The 18,427-nt window shown below is 44.0% G+C and overlaps 6 protein-coding genes across 6 annotated transcripts; 4 read left to right on the plus strand and 2 right to left on the minus strand.

The window, feature by feature from the left end:
- Positions 1-604: 604 nt before the first annotated feature.
- Positions 605-2,788, plus strand: O0I10_005543 (uncharacterized protein; the record flags this gene model as incomplete). The annotated part of the gene is made up of 4 exons (XM_058485582.1): positions 605-629; positions 701-1,956; positions 2,027-2,411; positions 2,475-2,788. 4 exons carry the CDS (start codon positions 605-607, stop codon positions 2,786-2,788), a joined length of 1,980 nt encoding a protein of 659 aa, XP_058343729.1.
- A 396-nt stretch (positions 2,789-3,184) lies between these two features.
- On the plus strand, positions 3,185-3,867 carry O0I10_005544 (uncharacterized protein; the record flags this gene model as incomplete). Its single annotated transcript, XM_058485583.1, has 3 exons — positions 3,185-3,429; positions 3,520-3,652; positions 3,778-3,867. 3 exons carry the CDS (start codon positions 3,185-3,187, stop codon positions 3,865-3,867), a joined length of 468 nt encoding a protein of 155 aa, XP_058343730.1.
- A 443-nt stretch (positions 3,868-4,310) lies between these two features.
- On the plus strand, positions 4,311-7,820 carry O0I10_005545 (uncharacterized protein; the record flags this gene model as incomplete). The annotated part of the gene is made up of 15 exons (XM_058485584.1): positions 4,311-4,397; positions 4,473-4,551; positions 4,606-4,772; positions 4,829-5,041; positions 5,103-5,162; positions 5,226-5,324; positions 5,386-5,513; positions 5,578-5,752; positions 5,819-6,139; positions 6,210-6,523; positions 6,589-6,666; positions 6,719-7,043; positions 7,109-7,221; positions 7,302-7,364; positions 7,442-7,820. 15 exons carry the CDS (start codon positions 4,311-4,313, stop codon positions 7,818-7,820), a joined length of 2,601 nt encoding a protein of 866 aa, XP_058343731.1.
- An 829-nt stretch (positions 7,821-8,649) lies between these two features.
- Positions 8,650-11,258, plus strand: O0I10_005546 (uncharacterized protein; the record flags this gene model as incomplete). The annotated part of the gene is made up of 3 exons (XM_058485585.1): positions 8,650-8,755; positions 8,821-9,699; positions 9,778-11,258. The coding sequence occupies 3 exons, from the start codon at positions 8,650-8,652 to the stop codon at positions 11,256-11,258; spliced, it is 2,466 nt and encodes an 821-aa protein (XP_058343732.1).
- A 3,116-nt stretch (positions 11,259-14,374) lies between these two features.
- O0I10_005547 (casein kinase II subunit alpha) lies at positions 14,375-15,742 on the minus strand (the record flags this gene model as incomplete). Its single annotated transcript, XM_058485586.1, has 6 exons — positions 14,375-14,564; positions 14,629-14,942; positions 15,008-15,091; positions 15,160-15,270; positions 15,370-15,583; positions 15,636-15,742. The coding sequence occupies 6 exons, from the start codon at positions 15,740-15,742 to the stop codon at positions 14,375-14,377; spliced, it is 1,020 nt and encodes a 339-aa protein (XP_058343733.1).
- A 262-nt stretch (positions 15,743-16,004) lies between these two features.
- On the minus strand, positions 16,005-18,222 carry O0I10_005548 (uncharacterized protein; the record flags this gene model as incomplete). Its single annotated transcript, XM_058485587.1, has 6 exons — positions 16,005-16,124; positions 16,190-16,319; positions 16,388-16,880; positions 16,956-17,020; positions 17,098-18,071; positions 18,121-18,222. The coding sequence occupies 6 exons, from the start codon at positions 18,220-18,222 to the stop codon at positions 16,005-16,007; spliced, it is 1,884 nt and encodes a 627-aa protein (XP_058343734.1).
- Positions 18,223-18,427: the final 205 nt, after the last annotated feature.

The raw sequence follows: 18,427 nt of genomic DNA on the forward strand, positions 1-18,427 counted from the left end.
TCTAACAAAGAAAAGGAGATTTAGAGAAACAAAGAACGAAGCGTATTGGGTAAGCGTCATTGCGTATCCTTATTGGTGGTCCTGCTGATCCCAGATTCTCGGTGCTAGTAATCACGATGCCATTCACGAGTCACGTAGGCAGGATTATCTTTATTAAATGAAGCATGTCAAGTAAAATCGATATACAAAGTATGAATGAAATAGGGAGCAACCATTTGATGTTGATGGTGAACAAGGTAGAGCGATCGATGAAACAACCAAGATGCGTTGTAGTACACCGACGCTGGTCATTAAAATGGATTTCCTCTTTTGTTGACAAGTACCCGAGCGACCAATGCGTATCAGGTGGTAATCATGTCTATGCATATGGCATCAGCAAAGGCTTGTGCATATTCACAGGGATGGAATGGAATGAATAGCCAATGGGATCAAGACAATCCTTTTTATTCCAACATTGTTGCTTGTATCAATAGTAAGTAGCTCACGAGATCTTAATGCGTCATCTATTCTCTCGCTGGATGTGGTGTGTGTGTTGAAACATTGCCCAGAAAACTTATTCCAGTGACTTTTCCGCCAAGGCGATTGTATTGTTCTTTTCTTCCCAATGCCGCGTAATACACCCTGTCGAGGTATTCTATCTTACTAGTATGAAGCCTGGTCCATATTCAATTATGTCATTCACTCACCGTATAGCCTATAGACTGCAAGAAACGACGACGAAAATGTGTCTGGGAGCCCTTTTCAACAATATGTCTTCGGTGTTCGAGACTCGAGCTTCAGTGTGTGCAATTCGACGATTCCGCCGATGAAGACGACGAATACGATATATCCATGGTCGATGGTACCAGAGACATTCAAAGGTGGTTGAGCGATGTTACAGCATTGCAAGCAGAGATGCGACAGCTTGAAGCCGCCATTCGTGCAGCTTCGGTGCCTGCCTTGTGCGCAGCAGGTAGTAGCAGCAGCAATAGCGATACCGATAGCGAATACAGTGCATTATCACCCATGACACCAGCATCATCATCAGCAACAGAAGATACAGTGTTTACGAATGTTGCTAAATCAGCTGAACCCAACTGGAAGCTTAGTATTGTGGATGGCACTGTGAGACTGGAAACGAGTATCCGCAGCATCGATGAATTATTGCAATTTAGCCAAGCATCCTTCCGCTACCTTTCGCCCTTTTCAAGTCTCTTTGCCAACGAATCAGTGGTCTTTGAGAGTACATCAGCTCATGTCGTCTCTTCAGCATTGCGTCTTGTTTCAAAACAAAGTCTACGCCATTCTCGCATGCGATTATTACCAGTGGAATTACCTATCATGTACGACTATCGATCCATCATTGATAAGCTTGTCAACTTGCATATTGAATGCCACAGCAATCGTATACCTTTATTACATGCACCTACCTTCATGACCTATTACCGCTCGCTCGATGATCCACTCAAAAGCCCTGTTGTCATGGCTGTGTGTGTCAACATGCTTGGAAGCTTTCGACGGGGAATCGATTACACAGCTCAAGAAAAGCGACAGCTCTCAGATTTCTTTTATCAAAAATGCCGAGATTTGCTACTTGACATGTTTGATGATCCAGAGCGAAGACTTGAAACGGTCATCACCATCTCTTTACTTGTCACTTATGTATCCCTTATTCGACTTCAGTTTGCCGAAGCACGTCGCCTAGCAACAATCGCCTCTCTGATAGCCAAAGATATCGAATCATCCGGTCTTGATCATATGCAGAAATTCGAACGTGCCATGTTTCAACGACACAGAGTGCACGTTGAGCATAATATGAAAATGCTTTCGATGTTGTTGGATGAAACGGATGATCATATCCCATGCGGCGACCCAATGGAGGCATTGGAAGACGAGAGCAAGGAGAATCACGAGTTTATTGGTGCGCTTAATCATTTGGGTCGATTGGCACAATCTCCTTATATCCATCAAACAATGGTACGTGTCTATGTTGTCGTCATTGTGTTGCTAAGCATTACTCACGTGGACATTATCTTTTTATGTATAGCCACACATTAGAAGGCTGATACGTGGTATTCCAAGCGAGGTTAATCTGGATCTAGTGCTACGATATGAGACTGTGGTATGCGAATGGTGGTCGACGTTACCCGAGGACTTGCGTTTTTGCAACAACCCATTCTCCTCCGAGATCTTTGAGAAGCTGGATCTTGTTGACAACGAATTACAATTTATGGTGTTTGGTTTTACCCATTGCATGAATATGATGGTCCACGCCAATATGCTAAGTCCACGATCTCCACAAAACAATGGCCAAGCTGAAGAAATATTGGAGGTGATTCGGCAACGTGCCATCACTATGACGGTGCAATCATGTGACATGTTGCTTGCTGTATTGAATCGGTGGACACAGCTCGACAAGAATAAGGAAATGAGTAAGTATTTGTGTATGGATGGAATGATGGTATCGTCTTATTCATTTTCTTTTTACTTTACAGTGCCATTGATTGTCATGGGCCATGTCATGTATTCTTTATTGTGCATTTCTGTTATTCCACAAGCCCAGATCCCTGAACGACTCAAGTCCAACTTCTACCGAGTATTCGATGAAGTAGCATCATTTTTGCCCGATGATCATCATGTGCCATCCACCATTTCACCTATACTTTCTTTCATGTCAAACAAGGAAGCATCAGAGCTGCAGGTGTATTATGAATATGCACTCCCAGGCTATGCATTTGTATCTGACATTATGGATTCATCTCTTCAACATCTACAAACCCATATCCCACTCCGGACGCCCTGTGTATAATAATACTCTGTACTTTTTAGAAATCAAATACATTTATACGTTGTGATTGCTTTTTATTATACGCTATTGTTGTACATTGTGTGTGGTTTCCTTGGATACGATTAGGGACATCTAGAAGAGCGTTTGGGCAAGTCCGGTTGGGTCGGCGCACACACGTCACAAAAAAAGCCCAACTGGTCTAGGGTGAAGGTAAACCTTCCACAACCGATATCTCCTTGTGCAGAAAGGGTAGGTATAATTGGTGTGGTGAGAATCAAGATGGGTTTGTGGTGGTGATATCAAGTAGAGCTTGAGAATGGAGAATGGTGTATGTGTGTGTACGCATACTGTGTCCATGGAGACTAAAGAAAAAAAACGTTGCTTTCTTGCTTTGTTTTGTAGCCCCACTCCCCACTCATGTCGTCCCAACAGCCATCCCACCTTACCGAAAAGCAGTTCGTTGATCCCACGCCTCTTCCTGACAACATTCCCAAAGTCGACGAAGTTGGCGCTACATCAGCACCCCTAAAGAGCGCGTCATTCTTCATTGGCCAATACTGCAAAGCTTACAATGACGACTTCATGCTCTGCAAGGCTGAGAGCAACGATCCTGAGCATTGCCTTAAGGAAGGTCGCAAGGTGACCCGATGTGCTATTGACCTGTAAGCATCAGCAGACACTCTCTCGACGCTATCAACGATCTATATACGACAACTCACATATCCAAACGTACGCGTTTTCTCACCATTTAGCATCACAAAGCTGCGGGAGAACTGTGGCAAGGAATTCGATGCCCACTGGCAATGTCTCGAGAACCACAACCAACAATTCTACTCTTGCCGTAAGCCCGAGACCACCTTCAATCAATGTGTATTCGAGAAGTTGGTAAGTTGTCATGGAAATTGGATCGATCAAATCAAGTGCGGGGTGATTGGAATGATACATCATAAGCAAATACGACGTAAGAGAGAGAGAGATGACTGATTGAAACATGTGTGTGCTCCATGTAGGGCTTGGAGAAGAAGATTCCTGGTTCCCCTGAAGGCCAAGAGCAAGTCCACGAAAAGAAGAACCCCGTCATTAGAAACCAGTTCAAATAAACCAAACACCACCAATGCAATGCCGCTATTCGCGGTTGCTGGATAGAACAATGGAAATACCGAGAACGATGGCAAAGAATTGTGGGGGGTAATATATGGGAGACAGGACACATGTGCAAAGGGTTTATGGGGGCATGGATAGCTTGTAAGCATCTTCCGCAAATGGGGGCTTCGTATTTCATTGAAGAGTGGATTGGATGTCATGAGAGTATAATTGAATGCTTTTTGAAGTTGAATATGAGGTAGAGAATCATTATACGAGAGATTGATAACTGTGTGGAGAGTGATAATTAAGAATTATGCAAATGAGCAGGAGATAGCAGGAGAAATCAGGATATCATTTGTGCAACCGCTCGTATGTGGACTCTACGCATTTTGTTCCTCCGCTTTACTCGAACCTCTTCTTGGTCGCATCTCCATTCCACCACCACCACGTGCACAGCATGTCAGCCCCATCACGACCAACAGCGAATCGGCTCTACGATCTCTCTCCCAATGTCAAAAAGCTCTTATCCATTGACACCTTCAAGGTGTGTGTTCCATCGACAATGACACGACGTATGCTGGCGGGAATGCTCATCGCCTTATTTATATACACTCTCTAGGGCAACATGTCAACCGATGAGTTTATGGAAAAGATATCCAGCGATCTAATCAGCCAAACGAAGCAGTATAGTGGTGCAGGTGTGTATTCAGAGGCTATTGTTAGGCTTGTTTATTGATTATGCACAACGATAGCGGCCTTTGACCCAAAGCCTTTCATTCGAACGTTTGAAAACGTCCTCGAGGAATTGAAGCAACTGAGAACCCGGGTACAAGAACAATGCGATGAATTGGAAAGCTCTACGCAGGCTGTTGAGCATCAATACAAGAAGGATATCGCCGACATGCAAGGTGCTTTCCAGGTAAGAAAATGACCCGATGCATCTATGAGGATCATGACGACTCATGTATATCCTAGGATGTTTATCATGCTTATGACAGCTTGGAAACTCGTATTGGCGACGTGGGTAACACTGCCATCCGCATCGGTGAACAACTTGAGACGATTGACAAGCAACGATCACGTGCATCTGAGAGTCGTGATATCATCGAGTACTTTATGGAATTTCAAGAAGGCAACTCGGAGCGTCTTAGCTTATTATGTGAAGGTGGCGAGGAAGGTCAACTTAAGGTAAATGATGTATGGTGTTGGATAAAGAAAGGGTCATGCAACTTACATGGATGTCAAAAAGGCCGCTGTCATTTGTCGTCGCTTGAATGCTGTTGCCAAGGAAGTCAATACAGATGTGCAGGTAGGAATGGAACAAAGGGAATGCCACATGACTTGGCTTGGCTAATGGAAGTCTAATGGATAGGCAAGAATTGGGATCGAAAAGTTCTGCGAGAGCTTTGAAAAGGAGATGCTTGAAGATTTCGACCGAGCCTATCGAGAAGGTGATGCTCGTGTGATGGGGGTAAGTCATCATGTCAAATTGGATGCGATGAACAAAGGAATCTGATGATGTTTCTATAAAGCATCGAGCCAAGGTCCTTTTCGAGTTCAATGGTGGAGCATCATGTGTTCAGATGTATGTGAATCAACACGAGTTTTTCATGTCAAATCAAAAGCTTGAAGAAATGGAGGAGCTCCGGAAATCCGAAGAGTAAGTTTGTATGTTTGTATATGCATCGTAAGGTTACACTAACACGCGCATAATCCTACTCTAGCAATTTGGACTTGTCGAATCCCAATGTGCCTCCACCAGAAGTAGACACCAGCCTCGTCAAGTTGTATGATGATATCCGAATTACGGTTCGCAAAGAAGCTGGGATCATCTCTGCTGTTTTTCCTCAACCTGCTACGGTCATGCAAGTGTTTCTTCAACGCGTGTTTGCGCAATCGGTAAGGATATCAAATAGGATGGTGGGACAACAATGAAGCTCACACCATGTGGATGTCACTTTATAGATACAAAACCATATTGAGCTGCTATTGTCACGAGCTGAGCGCTATTCACAATTGGCGTATTTGCGTACTTTATCATCGACCCATGCCGAAACGAAGCGTCTTGTGGAGAATCTCAAGTTTTATTGTTCAAAAGAAGTATCCTTGAACAGCACGGCGGATATGAGTGGCCTTGTCACAGCCGCTTCACCTGAAGAGGCCTTGGATCGATGCATGAATGATCTCTTTGTACCTTACACCGAGAGTGATCGTTACCTTTCACGGGAAAAGCTTTCATTGAATGAGCTCTTTGGAAGAATCATTGCTGAGTTTTTGAGTTACATGGTAAGAATGAGACACGCTAAAAATGGTATTGGTTGATTGTGTGTGCTCACAATGGGGTTGAATATCATAGCAAGAGCGAAAAAAGAATTCGGCAAGGAATCAATCCGTGTTGACACGTACGCTCAATCAAATATCAGCATCAACCTCAGGCACCATGTTAGCAGCTACTTCACCTGTTGGAGAACCAGCATCACCCAATTCCACCAATCCATTTGAAACAGCCGGCCCTGATTTCCAAAGAAACACCAACACAACCAGTGCCAATTTGGTCACCGTGGATGATGATGGCTTCAAGCTCTTGTCGCGCGATGCTATTATGCGAATGCTCAGTATTCATGCCGAGGCTATTGTGCGTTGTGTGGAGCTTACCGATTCCCAGGAATTGTGAGTGGATCATTCATTATCAGATAGGCGGAGTTATATATTGACACTTTGTTGACACATTCCAGACCAACATCCATCCAGTTTCTCTACAGCGTGCTTCTCGATTTCATTGGTACAAAATACCTCGACATTGCTTTGGACGAGTATGTTTATCCTTTGATCAAAAGATAAAATGGCTAATAATACCTTTTATAGCGTCATTGAAGAACTTGGTAGCAAACCGGAACCCGATACCAGCTGTTTCCCAGTGGTGGCGAACACAACCAAGGTCATCCAACTCGTGCAAAAGCATTTCCAGACAGCCATTGTGCCCCTGGTGGCGAGCGCACCTTCGACTCACAGAAGCATTCTCGGCAGCAAAAACAAGTTTATGGGTGCTTTGGAAGGCAAATCAAACGACGTCTTGCAAAAGGAGTTGGATGGTATTACTTCGTGGCTCACAGAGTTGCTATCACGTCAAAAGCGGAACGACTTTAAGCCAAGAGATGAGGATGTTATCATGATGAGCACTGGCACACAGGTAATGTATACATGATAACTTGGATTTCTCTTGTGACACATCATTAACCAAAAGTGTTGTTCCAGCCTTGCGTGCAAATTGTCGACTTTATCACTCGTATTTATCGTGCTGCCGTCAAGTCACTACAAGGCAAGAATCTCGAGACCTTTTTATTCAAGATTGGCCAGGATTTGCATGCGTAAGTATACAAGGATGATATGGGAGAGGATGTTTGGATACCATGGGACGGCGGGATTAATCAATGCACATGTACGGTAGTATGTTGTTGGAACATTTTAAAAAGTTCTATGTGACACCCACGGGAGGATTGCTTGTTACCAAGTAAGTATTTGATATGGACATGTCCTACGGCATGACGACATTGGTAGTGTAGCAAGGTATTAAGTGATCAATTTTAGGGACATTGCCAAATATGAAGAAGTTATCCAAATGTTCAAGATACCCGTCCTCAACGACATGTTTGATATGCTTCGACAGCTGGGCAACATATTCTTAGTGAAGCCCGAGATCCTCCGATCCATCTTGTCTGAAGGCTACTTGGCCCGCCTTGATCCCAGCATGCTCTATCCTTACTTGGAGAAGCGCGTTGACTTCAAGAGTGCAAAATTAGACCGGGTATTGGGCGTATCTGTCGATGAGGCACCTGCACCTACTGATAGTAAGAGCCAGAGACGTTCACTTTATGTGAATGAGAATACAGTGATCAAAGAGATGCGCAAGAACATTACCAACCGTGATTTTCTTAATCAGGAGTATATGGCTATGTTTCAGAAATAGAAATGGAATAAAAAAGAGAACGATGCGATACCAACAACAAGTTGCCGTATATGATAAATGATTAATGCAAATCGTGCATGCCAAGCAAAAGCGATGGTAAGGGTGAAATGGGTGATGTTTGAGCAAGTTCTTGCACCTTTACCACGAAAGGAATAGATCACCTATGACTTAATAAACTATCGACTATTCTTATCCAGCCATTTGTCTTATGAAGAACAACCCGGTTTTTGCATGTCACCAGACTTTGGTACCTGCGTTGCCGTATTTCCCTGGATCATTGCATATGCATCAAATAAGCTTGATAATGAAAAACACAAAGAAGCCAAAACAAAGAACAACAACAAACAAATGATGAGTTGAGCGGAAGATCTTCAAGGTACGATCGAGCACAATCTCCCGTTGTGGAGTCTTTAGGTTTCACACGGAAGCTTCCTTTGCGGAGCGGCTGAGACTCAAAAGAAAAAGACGTCGTGATGGGGATGTAGGACAATCGATTTATCCAATACACATAGCATGTTTCATATCCAAAAACGAGCATAGAGGTAAGAAGATTGAAAGAGAGACTTTGAACATGTTGATGACAGTAACAAGAATCAAAAATAAAGTAGAAAAATGAGAGCAGGGGCTGTAAAAGTAGAATGGGGGTTGATGATGAGAGAAAGGAGAAAAATGGGGGGACAAAGCAAATGATACAAAAAGGATCGACGCACCATCCATAAAAGGTAAGGTCGTACCGGAGAATGGCAAGAGCAATTATCACACAGCGTTTCCACCTTTCAGGTCGACTTTGAGCTTTCTTCTCCATCTCAACATTCCCATTCGTTTCGCCATGGGCAGCAACTCTGCAATCTCCACTCGTTCAAAGATACTACAACTATTAGCATGCTTCACATTCTTTCTCGTCCTTCTTTTATCCGTTACCCGCTTCATTCTAGGTATGTCATGCATTGCTCTTTTACATACCAAACCAGGCACACTCATGTTCTTGTTGTTTCCATAGATCCTCGAGATCGAGCAAGGTGTAATGGAATGTTGAATGAAGGATGGTGGCTAGAGGAGCCGTATACCAAATGGCAGCCTTCAGGATGTATGCCACACACATACAATGCAAAGGAGATCTCGACATGTCTCAATCACTCAAGGGTCCTTTATGTTGGCGACTCGATCATGCGTGAGCAGTTTTACTCGTTGACACGGATGGTGCGTGAGATTGATACCAAAGGACCCTTACACATTGATCGCAAGTACGAGTCAAAGGAGCATGGAATGACATTCGAGTTTTGGTGGGATCCATATATCAACTCTACTCGCACGGTGGAGATGCTCAACACTACCGATCCTGACAACCGCCCAAGCTTGCTGGTCATTGGTAGTGGCATTTGGTATATGCGACATCTCGGTGATAGATACTTTGATGAATGGCGAAAGGGTGTGGATCGTGTGATGGATGCTGTACAATCTTCAAGCAAGGTCGCTGATGCTGTATTATTATCCCCGGTCGAAATCCCTCAATTCGATCGTCTCAACGCTGTACGACAACAACGATTCACCATGGATAAGATCAATCGAATGAACAACTACCTCAAAGGCAAGGAGCCCACCCTTGATATTCAAACACCATTCGCTGTTCCTTTTGCTTGGAATTCTATTTGCTCGTCAACAGTCAACCAAACGGATGATGGCTTGCACTACAAGCCCACCGTAACCACGGTCCAGGCCACCTTGGGTCTCAATTACCGATGTAACGACTTGTTACCAAAGCACTTCCCCATGGCCAATACATGCTGTATGCAATATCCAACACCAGCCTGGTACCAAAACTTGATTTTGTTGTACTTTTTACTTTGGATCCCTATTGGTTTCTATGTCCTTAGCCCTGGTAAGTTATTGATGATGGGGTTAGGTTTCGATGATGAGGGATGATGGTATATTGACTATCCACCCCAATCACATATAGATTCCCATATCCAATTTATGCGCCGCTTTTATCCTTCTGAAACAACCACCCTGACATCACTTTTCATCTTTGGCTTGGGCGTGGTTTACATGTACATTGGTGACCGTTCTCATTTGTTTGGCAAGCATCTCAAGAAATTTGATGCATCAACCTTTGGATGGCTCATGTTGGTTATGGTTATTGGTGGCATCGTGAGCTTACGACGTAAAAAGGAGGGCGATCAAGGATTCCTCAATCGAGCACAAACCGACGAGTGGAAGGGCTGGATGCAGATCATTATTCTTGTGTACCATTTTACAGGTGCTTCCCAAACACCAGGCATTTACAATGCTATGCGTGTGCTCGTAGCTGCCTACCTGTTCCAGACTGGCTATGGTCACTTTTTCTTCTTTTACAAAAAGGCCGACTTTGGCATGGCTCGTGTACTCAATGTTATGGTGCGACTCAACCTATTGACCCTCGTACTCGAGTATGTGATGGACACCAACTATCTCAGCTACTATTTCACGCCCTTGGTCTCATTCTGGTTCGGCGTGATTTGGGTAACCATGTACATTGGCCATAAACACAATACCAAGGCGTGGTTCCTTTTCGCCAAGATCCTGGTGATGGGTGCTTTAACAGGAGTGTTTATTCACGTGCCAGGTATTCTTGAAGCAACGTTCCAGGCACTTGAGGTGTTGTTCAACATTCATTGGGACGCTGTTGAATGGAGGTTCCGATTGGCACTTGATGCATGGATTGTTTATGTTGGTATGGTGTTTGCTTATGCTACGCTCAAATTCAATGAGAACAAGTTACACGAGCACGCCCTTTGGTCACTTGCCATCAAGCCCGTATTGGCTATCATATCATGCCTCGCTTTATGGTGGTTCTTTTGGTTCGAATTGTCACAACCCAACAAACAAGCATACACGTTGTATCATCCTTACATCTCATGGATACCCATTCTCGCTTTTATCACTTTACGAAATGCTACCGTTTTCCTTCGAAACACCACTTCCGGCTTTTTTGAATTCATCGGCAAATGCTCCCTTGAGACTTTTATCGGTCAATTCCACATGTGGCTCGCAGCAGACACCAAAGGCTTGTTGATTGTCCTCACCGATCCATCATGGGCAGTGGGTCTCGGCTGGTTCTTTAACCTCGCCCTTTCTAGCTGCATCTTTATGCTTGTATGTTATCACCTTAACCAAGCAACAGGCACTATTACCAAATGGATTTGTTCATCCGCAAATAATGCTTCATTCTCCAACACATCCTCAACGACATCCTCCTCCAATCAACAACAACAACAAGACGCCGTGCCACTTTTGCCAACCACGGTGCAAGATAACGACGATACCAAGCCTGAGGACGATGAGACATGGCAACAGCCCTTACCTTCAAAGCCATCTTTATGGCGCCGCGTCGCTGGCGACCTACGAGTGCGTTCATTGCTATTCCTTATTTTCCTCGGCATGATCAACCATCTCTGTTAACAACATACAACAATCACAAACCACATCTCTACATTTGTAATAAAAGCACACCATTTTTCATTGTCCCATATAGAAGAATCATGTGCCCACGCTAAGATGCTCCTAGGATACTAGTATAACCTCGTGCGTGTGTATATATGTACAACCAACGTGTGTGAAACCGGAACTGTCAAAAGGAGAGCATCATCACCGCCGACCTTCATCATCAGCTTTAATGCTCCGTCTACATGCTTAGCTGCAGCTTTTTTATCCCTTTCCCTCTCCTTGGGACACAATGTGCAGGTAAGGTTTTGCCAATGTCTGCTGCTGTGACATCGCATCATGGATGACGACGACGGCGTTTTGAAAAGATGGGCGTAATGATGGAGTCATCATGCTGTTGGTTTGAGCAAGTAGGATTGGTGGGTGATAGGCTGCTGACTTGATAATGACGATGCGTTGCCATCATCATGGTTGGGAAAAAAAAAGAAAAGGAAAAACACATGTGGCACGGACGATTAGAGAAAATAGCAATCCTTGTCAAAAGCAAGACAAAGCTGTGTTTAGTGCTCATAGCAGAAACCATCAAGTGAAGCGAGGCAATGTGCGTTGCACAAAAGCGTGGGCGTCGGGTTGCTTTGTTTAAGGTAAGACCGTTCATCAACGGTTGCACCATATCGATCTTCTCTGGAATACAACATGTCAAATAGGCTGTCGTGTGCGTAAGTATATGCGTGCGCGTGTTTTTTGGTCGTTCAATGACAACTCGATCCTTTTCCCCAATAACTTGCTTGGGTACAAGATTCAATTTATACGCATTACCATCATGTGTGTGTGTGTGTGCCTCTGTTTCTTTGTATTCCATCCTTTTCCCCTTTTCAAATTTCATTCTTCCTTAGCGTATACACATACGCATGGATATCGTCATACGATGCAAAAGTGAGCAAGCAAGCAAAAAAAGAGGATGAGCAACAAGCACCCATGATCCGTAGGCGTTCCACACCGTTTGGTGTATGGGCACATTAGTAAATGCCACCACTCATCCTTCCCCCCGGTTCACTCGGACGACCCCCCAATCCGTATTTCACTCTTTTGTAGATGCAACCTTGTTCATCATATCGAGCAGGCTTTCTCAACATGTTTGTTGGCGTTCGAGAAAACCTTATTATTGTCTTGATTGCCCATCTTATATAAAACCGGATCTACTTGCATCCTATCGAACAAAAGCTTTTTTTTCCTTTTTCTTTAATTCTTTGTACAATATCCAAAGCATAATGTCCTATCCAATTGTTCGACCGTTGAATCTTCAAGGAGGTCAATGGTAAGTTTCCTTATCGCCCATACACTCCTAATAGCCTATTGACATCTCTCTCTCTTTTAGTTCTTGGTGTGGCAAGTATGGACACAAGAGAAGAGTATGCCCTTATCTCAAGTGAACGACGACAAAACCCATTTCATCGACATACATCCAACATGATGGCGTTTCCTACGTAGCGTCATTGGAAGCACAAAACACACGCACACACATGCACCAACATCATCCATCAAAAAAACAACACACATCGTACATTCTCTCTACGCTTTAAGCTCGTTTGTACATATTCCCTTGTCATGTATTTTCTTTTTCTCTTTAACGGCGCAGAAGAAACACCACCACCCAAAAGTTTACACCATGTTTTTTTCATTTCTCATTTTCACAACCCATCACATCTTTCATGCAATCCCTCTTATCTTTTTTTTACGGCAAGCAAATTAACACGAACACAAAAAACACCCACACCCACACGCAGTACCTTCTTTTGTAAATGATTTATTCTATTTTCCATCTATAAAGAGCTCTTTATATGGCCATCCTTATTTGACAACAGTTATCTCTAACTCTAATCATCACGACAGGCCACGGGTTCAAATTGGCCCATATGTGGCAATTGGACAAGAGCAGCAAGATGGAAAAAGAGCGCCCGTGCAACTATAACTGTACACACTGCGCATCACTGTTATTTCATCCACACGCTCATCTCCTCAATCGAACCCCCCAAAAATAGAACCATCGCTTTGGTGGTGATGGTGGTAGTGGGTGGTAACTGGGGTCGCCACTGCATCTCGCAGGAGGAAGCCAACGATACACCACGTACGTACACATATACACACTATGCGGATGATCAACATCCTTTGGGATAAGACGAATTGGTTTCAAGCGATTTCGACCCCCTTGTGATTGAACCATGATAGCCGATTGATACTAATTCCTTTGTGGTGTGATATACATAACATGACAGCATCATGGTGGTGGTGGTGGTGCATCATCATTATTGTTGTATGCCACCATTGCCCAACGACGAACGCCGAGGGAGAGATGATAAACCCATGTCCATGATCGATACAGCTTTATTTATTGATATGCAGTGATCCAGGCTCACCTCAAATCTTTCGCTCTCTCTTTATTTTTTTACATGTGCATGTAAACCCGGAGCCATCGGAGGCGAACAACCGATTGCAGACAAGTGGACCCCCCAAACTCATAAAACCACACACCCCATTTGTTCTAGGCAAGGAAGAGACTTGTCAAACCTTAAATGTGCCAGTGTGCTGTGTAATGGTCGGGACAAGTCTTCCATGTTATAACATGCCGATCCGCGTGTGCGCATTTTATGTTTATCCACCACCACACACCACACACACACACACACACACACACACACATACACACAAAACACCTTATACGCGCACAGTCACCAACAAAAGCCCCCATTGAATTGTCGTTCTCACATGCACTTGTCACTCCAAGAATTCCATTTCCTTGTTCTTCCATTGCCCTGTTTTGGTGTAATACCTTTTGACACTCTTATTCGTGAAAAAGCGTTAAAACTACTACTGTACATGAATGATGGAAGACTATCCGATGAGCATGTGCGTTGAAATCATGTGTGTGTGTGTTGTTGTTGTTGTTGTTAGTGCTGTAAAAGACAAACAAGTGTCGCATGTTGCGTAGGCGGATGGGTAGAAAAAGGCGTGAATAGTGCGCTGTGTGTAGGTGTGTGGTGGATAGGTGAGAGTGTAATGTTTGTATGATTGAATGTGGTGGTGATGGCGTTGGCGATTGAAAGGAAAGGAGAACAAGACAAAATAGTGGTGCTTTACGATGCTTCTTGTTGTGCATGGAATTCGCGCACAGGTGCGAAAAAGACATGATCCATGGCCTCCTGGGCTGTCAAACGTTCCTGGTGATCGTACCGTAATAAATTATCCAAAAGCGAAAACAATTCATCCGACATGTAACGTTGATTCGAGGCACTGACAAACTTGGTCCATTGCTTACGTGCATAGCTAAAAGAAGAAGAAACGTTAACCCAATGCATGTATATTCATATACGTTGTATCCTTTACTTACTTTCCCATGATCTTTGCAGTATTGGGATGCAACGTCAAATTGTACTTTTTGAGATAAGCATTCAATTCCTGTGTGCCGAGGACACGGGCAATCTTGACAAGTTGATCGTGGTTGTCTTGACCATTGAAGAAGGGTTCCTTGCGGAAAACCATGCCGGCTAACATACATCCAAAACTCCACAAATCCAAGCTGTAGTCGTACAATTGCAAATCAACCAAAAGTTCGGGACCCTTGAAGCACCGAGATGCAACACGCACATTGTACTCTGTGCCTGGATGATAAAAGTCGGCGAGACCCCAGTCGATCAAACGCAGCTAAAGTGATACACACGTTGCATAAGTAAAAAAAGTTCACCTTTCCTATTCCTTTTCCTTTTTACCTGTCGCTTTTCATGGTCGATCATGACATTGTGAGGCTTAACATCCCGATGCATAATACCACGCGAATGGCAGTATTCTAATGCCTACACATAGACAATCTTTGAGTTCATCCACATATTCTCTTTTTCCTTCATCCTTTCAAGTACTTTACCTTTAATAACTCGTACATGTAGTAACGCACATCGAAATCACTGAAGCGTGGATAGAGAATCTTGAATTCGGTGTTGTTGACACTTTCAAAGATCAAGGATGGGACACGAGACTATAGAATGTAAAAGGCCCCCTCCTTTAGCATTGATCCTTCCCAAGACAACGACCACCACCACTACTAGTAGCCTAGTTGCTATCCACTTTTACTTACTTGTTCATCCCTGACAACGTCCAATAAACCAATAATGTTTGGACCACCTGTGAGGTTCTGGAGAATCTTGATTTCACGTTTGATCTTCTTCTTCTTGACGGGCTTGAGGACCTTGATGACACACTTTTCGCCATTCAGCGTGTTGACACCTTCGAATACTTCAGAGTATTTACCACGGCCAATCTTGCGAAAGATTTCATAGTGGTCTTGGTTACTAGTGAGAGAGTCAGCCTCGATGCCATAAACACATGGATAGAAGAGCTTACCCCCATGTCACCTGGAGTTCCTCGTAATCGTAGTATTCTCGGGGTTGTTGGGCATTGACATGAGCGTAGACCCTTGCCACACTGGTTTCTTGCATAACGGTGTCCATGAAAAAGAGAAAGGATATATGTGCGGGTGTAGTAAGGGAACAAGAGAGGAAAATAAAAGGTGTGCGGTAAAGGGAAAAAGACTTTTTCTTGATCAGCCAACAAGTCAGGCACACAAAGAACACACAACCACTAAAGAGAAAGAGGAAAACAAAAAAAGTGGGTACACAATACGCTTATCAACAAGCGGTCTCCAATCAACCATCACACACGCACACACACACACACACACATGAGAGTCGTCACGGCAACTTGCCGACCCGCTCAAGGTTTATTGGGAGAAAACACTGGTAAAGGATGTGCCTCGCTATTGAATACATAGTGATCGAGAGGGATCATATCGTCAGGGCTGAAGAGTAGATAAAGATACTTGAGCGTTTCAGCCTATATAGAAACATGTTATCAGTGATATGCATCCTCTTTCAAAGAAAATATACACTTTTTCATACCAAAAAGAATGTGTCCATACGATCATCCTGCGTAGGAGGAATGCTAGTGACATCTCTCAAAGCAGTGTAGCCACCCCCAGGGAGCTTGGTATACTTTTCAAATGCTTCAAAGATCTTCCAACCCCATTCACTACATGTATTTTCTCGTAAGTTCAATGGGTCCTGCCATAGAGAAAAATCATATATGTGTATACATACCGATAGATGGGATCACCAGTGATTCGATACATTAAAAAGATGCTCTCCATGGTTTCAGGTCTCAAGAGGTTATGTCGATCGCCGGGATGGATGGATATATCTTGTTGACTGTCTTCTTGGGTATTAAAGTATACAATCTCACTGGCAAGACCAGTCGCCGTGGTGTTGTACATTTCATAACAAGTGCGTGTGATCTCGCGTCCTAGTTCCAAATCTTGCTCGTCGACATGGGTCATCAATGGCTCTTGTGCAAGACGTAAACCTTGTGTAGCACCGAGAGCAAAGCTGCCACCGATAAAGCATACCAAATGATCCATTTTTGGAGAGATTTGTCCCAGGGAATTGAGATTGTGGAGCTCACCAATAAATAAAAGATTGTTGGGTTGACTGCGTGCGAGCAAATGTTGTCGAATACCACGCACTGATTGTCGATACATGTCCATGTAAAGTGTTTCTGATTTCTGAGTCTGGAGGTATTGCTTCAACAAGTACTCTAAATGAATGAGACATCTTAGTAAGGTGTTGCGGGTGGAGGAGGGGAGAGTGGGGGGGGGGTTAATACACTGACCATAATAGCTATCACCACGCGAACCCAACCGGATCTCGGATGTTGTAAATTTGCCACTGATGGGACTAATACAAATAGATATGCATGAGCTATTGCTATGCTACACATACACACACGCCATGTTTTCTTCTTATCCACTTACTGAATCAAGATGGGGACCAATCCATCGATAGTAGGCTCACCAGCATCCACCAAATCCTTCATCTTGTACATGACTCGTTCAGCAGCTTCCCAATACTTGTAATCCCCTGTCAAATGGCTGAGATACTTGAATTCGAGTTGGATGGTGGTGACTTCAGCCGTGCTGCTAGGTACATGGGCTGTGAATGGCAATCCAGTGGATAAGACGATGCTTGAATAAGGAATGCCTGAATTGGTTTGAAACGCTCCAATAAGACGTTGGCCCAAATCGGTGGCCTTCTCGAGGTAGACTGGGTCATTTCCTGAAAGGTGATATGCTGATAGTAATCCTCCCAATACACGGATGGTGGTCTCAAACACATTGACATCCTGCTTCTTGTCAAAATCCAATCGTGTTGCAACCCATTCACGAGCTTGCTGGTATTCGTCGGTCAAATTCATTAGCAGCATGGTATCCAGGGCATCCACAATCATGAGTCCAATACCACCAGGGGCCCAATCACGTCCTTGATGTCTCAATGGCTGATATTCGTCTTTGCCAAATGCATCTGTGGCATATCCTTTCCAAGCATGTCGAAACGCATCTACAATTCGTTGCTGTTTATAGGCTGCATCAGCATCATCCACGTGATGTAACGACGCCAATGGAGGATGTTGTGTGAATAAATAAGGTCCTGTAGATGATGGTGGTGTTGACGAGCCCTTTGTCGTATCGCTCTCAGGTCGATGCCAGTCTATCTTATCCTCATTGGTTGAAGGTCGATCGGGAATGGGAGGAATGTAGCCGTTGAGAAGGTCATCGTTGTTGTTGCTAGTATCGGTGTCGATGGTTGAGGAGGAAGAGGAGGTGGTGGTGGTATCAGCAACAAGGTCGTCGGTAGCAGGTGGATTGGAATGGTGATAGACGATCCAGATAGCAACGATGGAAGCGATGAGTAGAATGAGTTGTCGTGGTTTCAAGAATGCTGCCAAGCCCTTGGGAATGATGAGCGATTGCAAGAGAGAACAGGACGACGAGCCTAACCTTTATTCCTCGAACGGGTTTGTTATTGAGCTTGTCATACTTATTGTCGTCGTCATAGACAGCCTTTTCATTGGGCATACTCAGACGATGAGTTGGCAGCATGTCAAGGAAAGGAGAATATCAGTTGGGATATATAAGTTTTAGATTGGTGCCAAAGGGATGCTGATGACACACACACTACGACAGGCCAACTGGACTATTTATGTTTCACCACCACATTGCTCTATTTGAAAATCAAAACTCTGCATTGGCAGCCATTTAATCTCCTTCTCTCTCTCTCTCTCTCTCTTCTCTTCTCTTCTCTTCT

The sequence above is a fragment of the Lichtheimia ornata genome (genome assembly GCF_029851405.1).
Source record: "Lichtheimia ornata isolate CBS 291.66 chromosome Unknown scaffold00022, whole genome shotgun sequence".
Lineage (NCBI taxonomy): Eukaryota > Fungi > Mucoromycota > Mucoromycetes > Mucorales > Lichtheimiaceae > Lichtheimia > Lichtheimia ornata.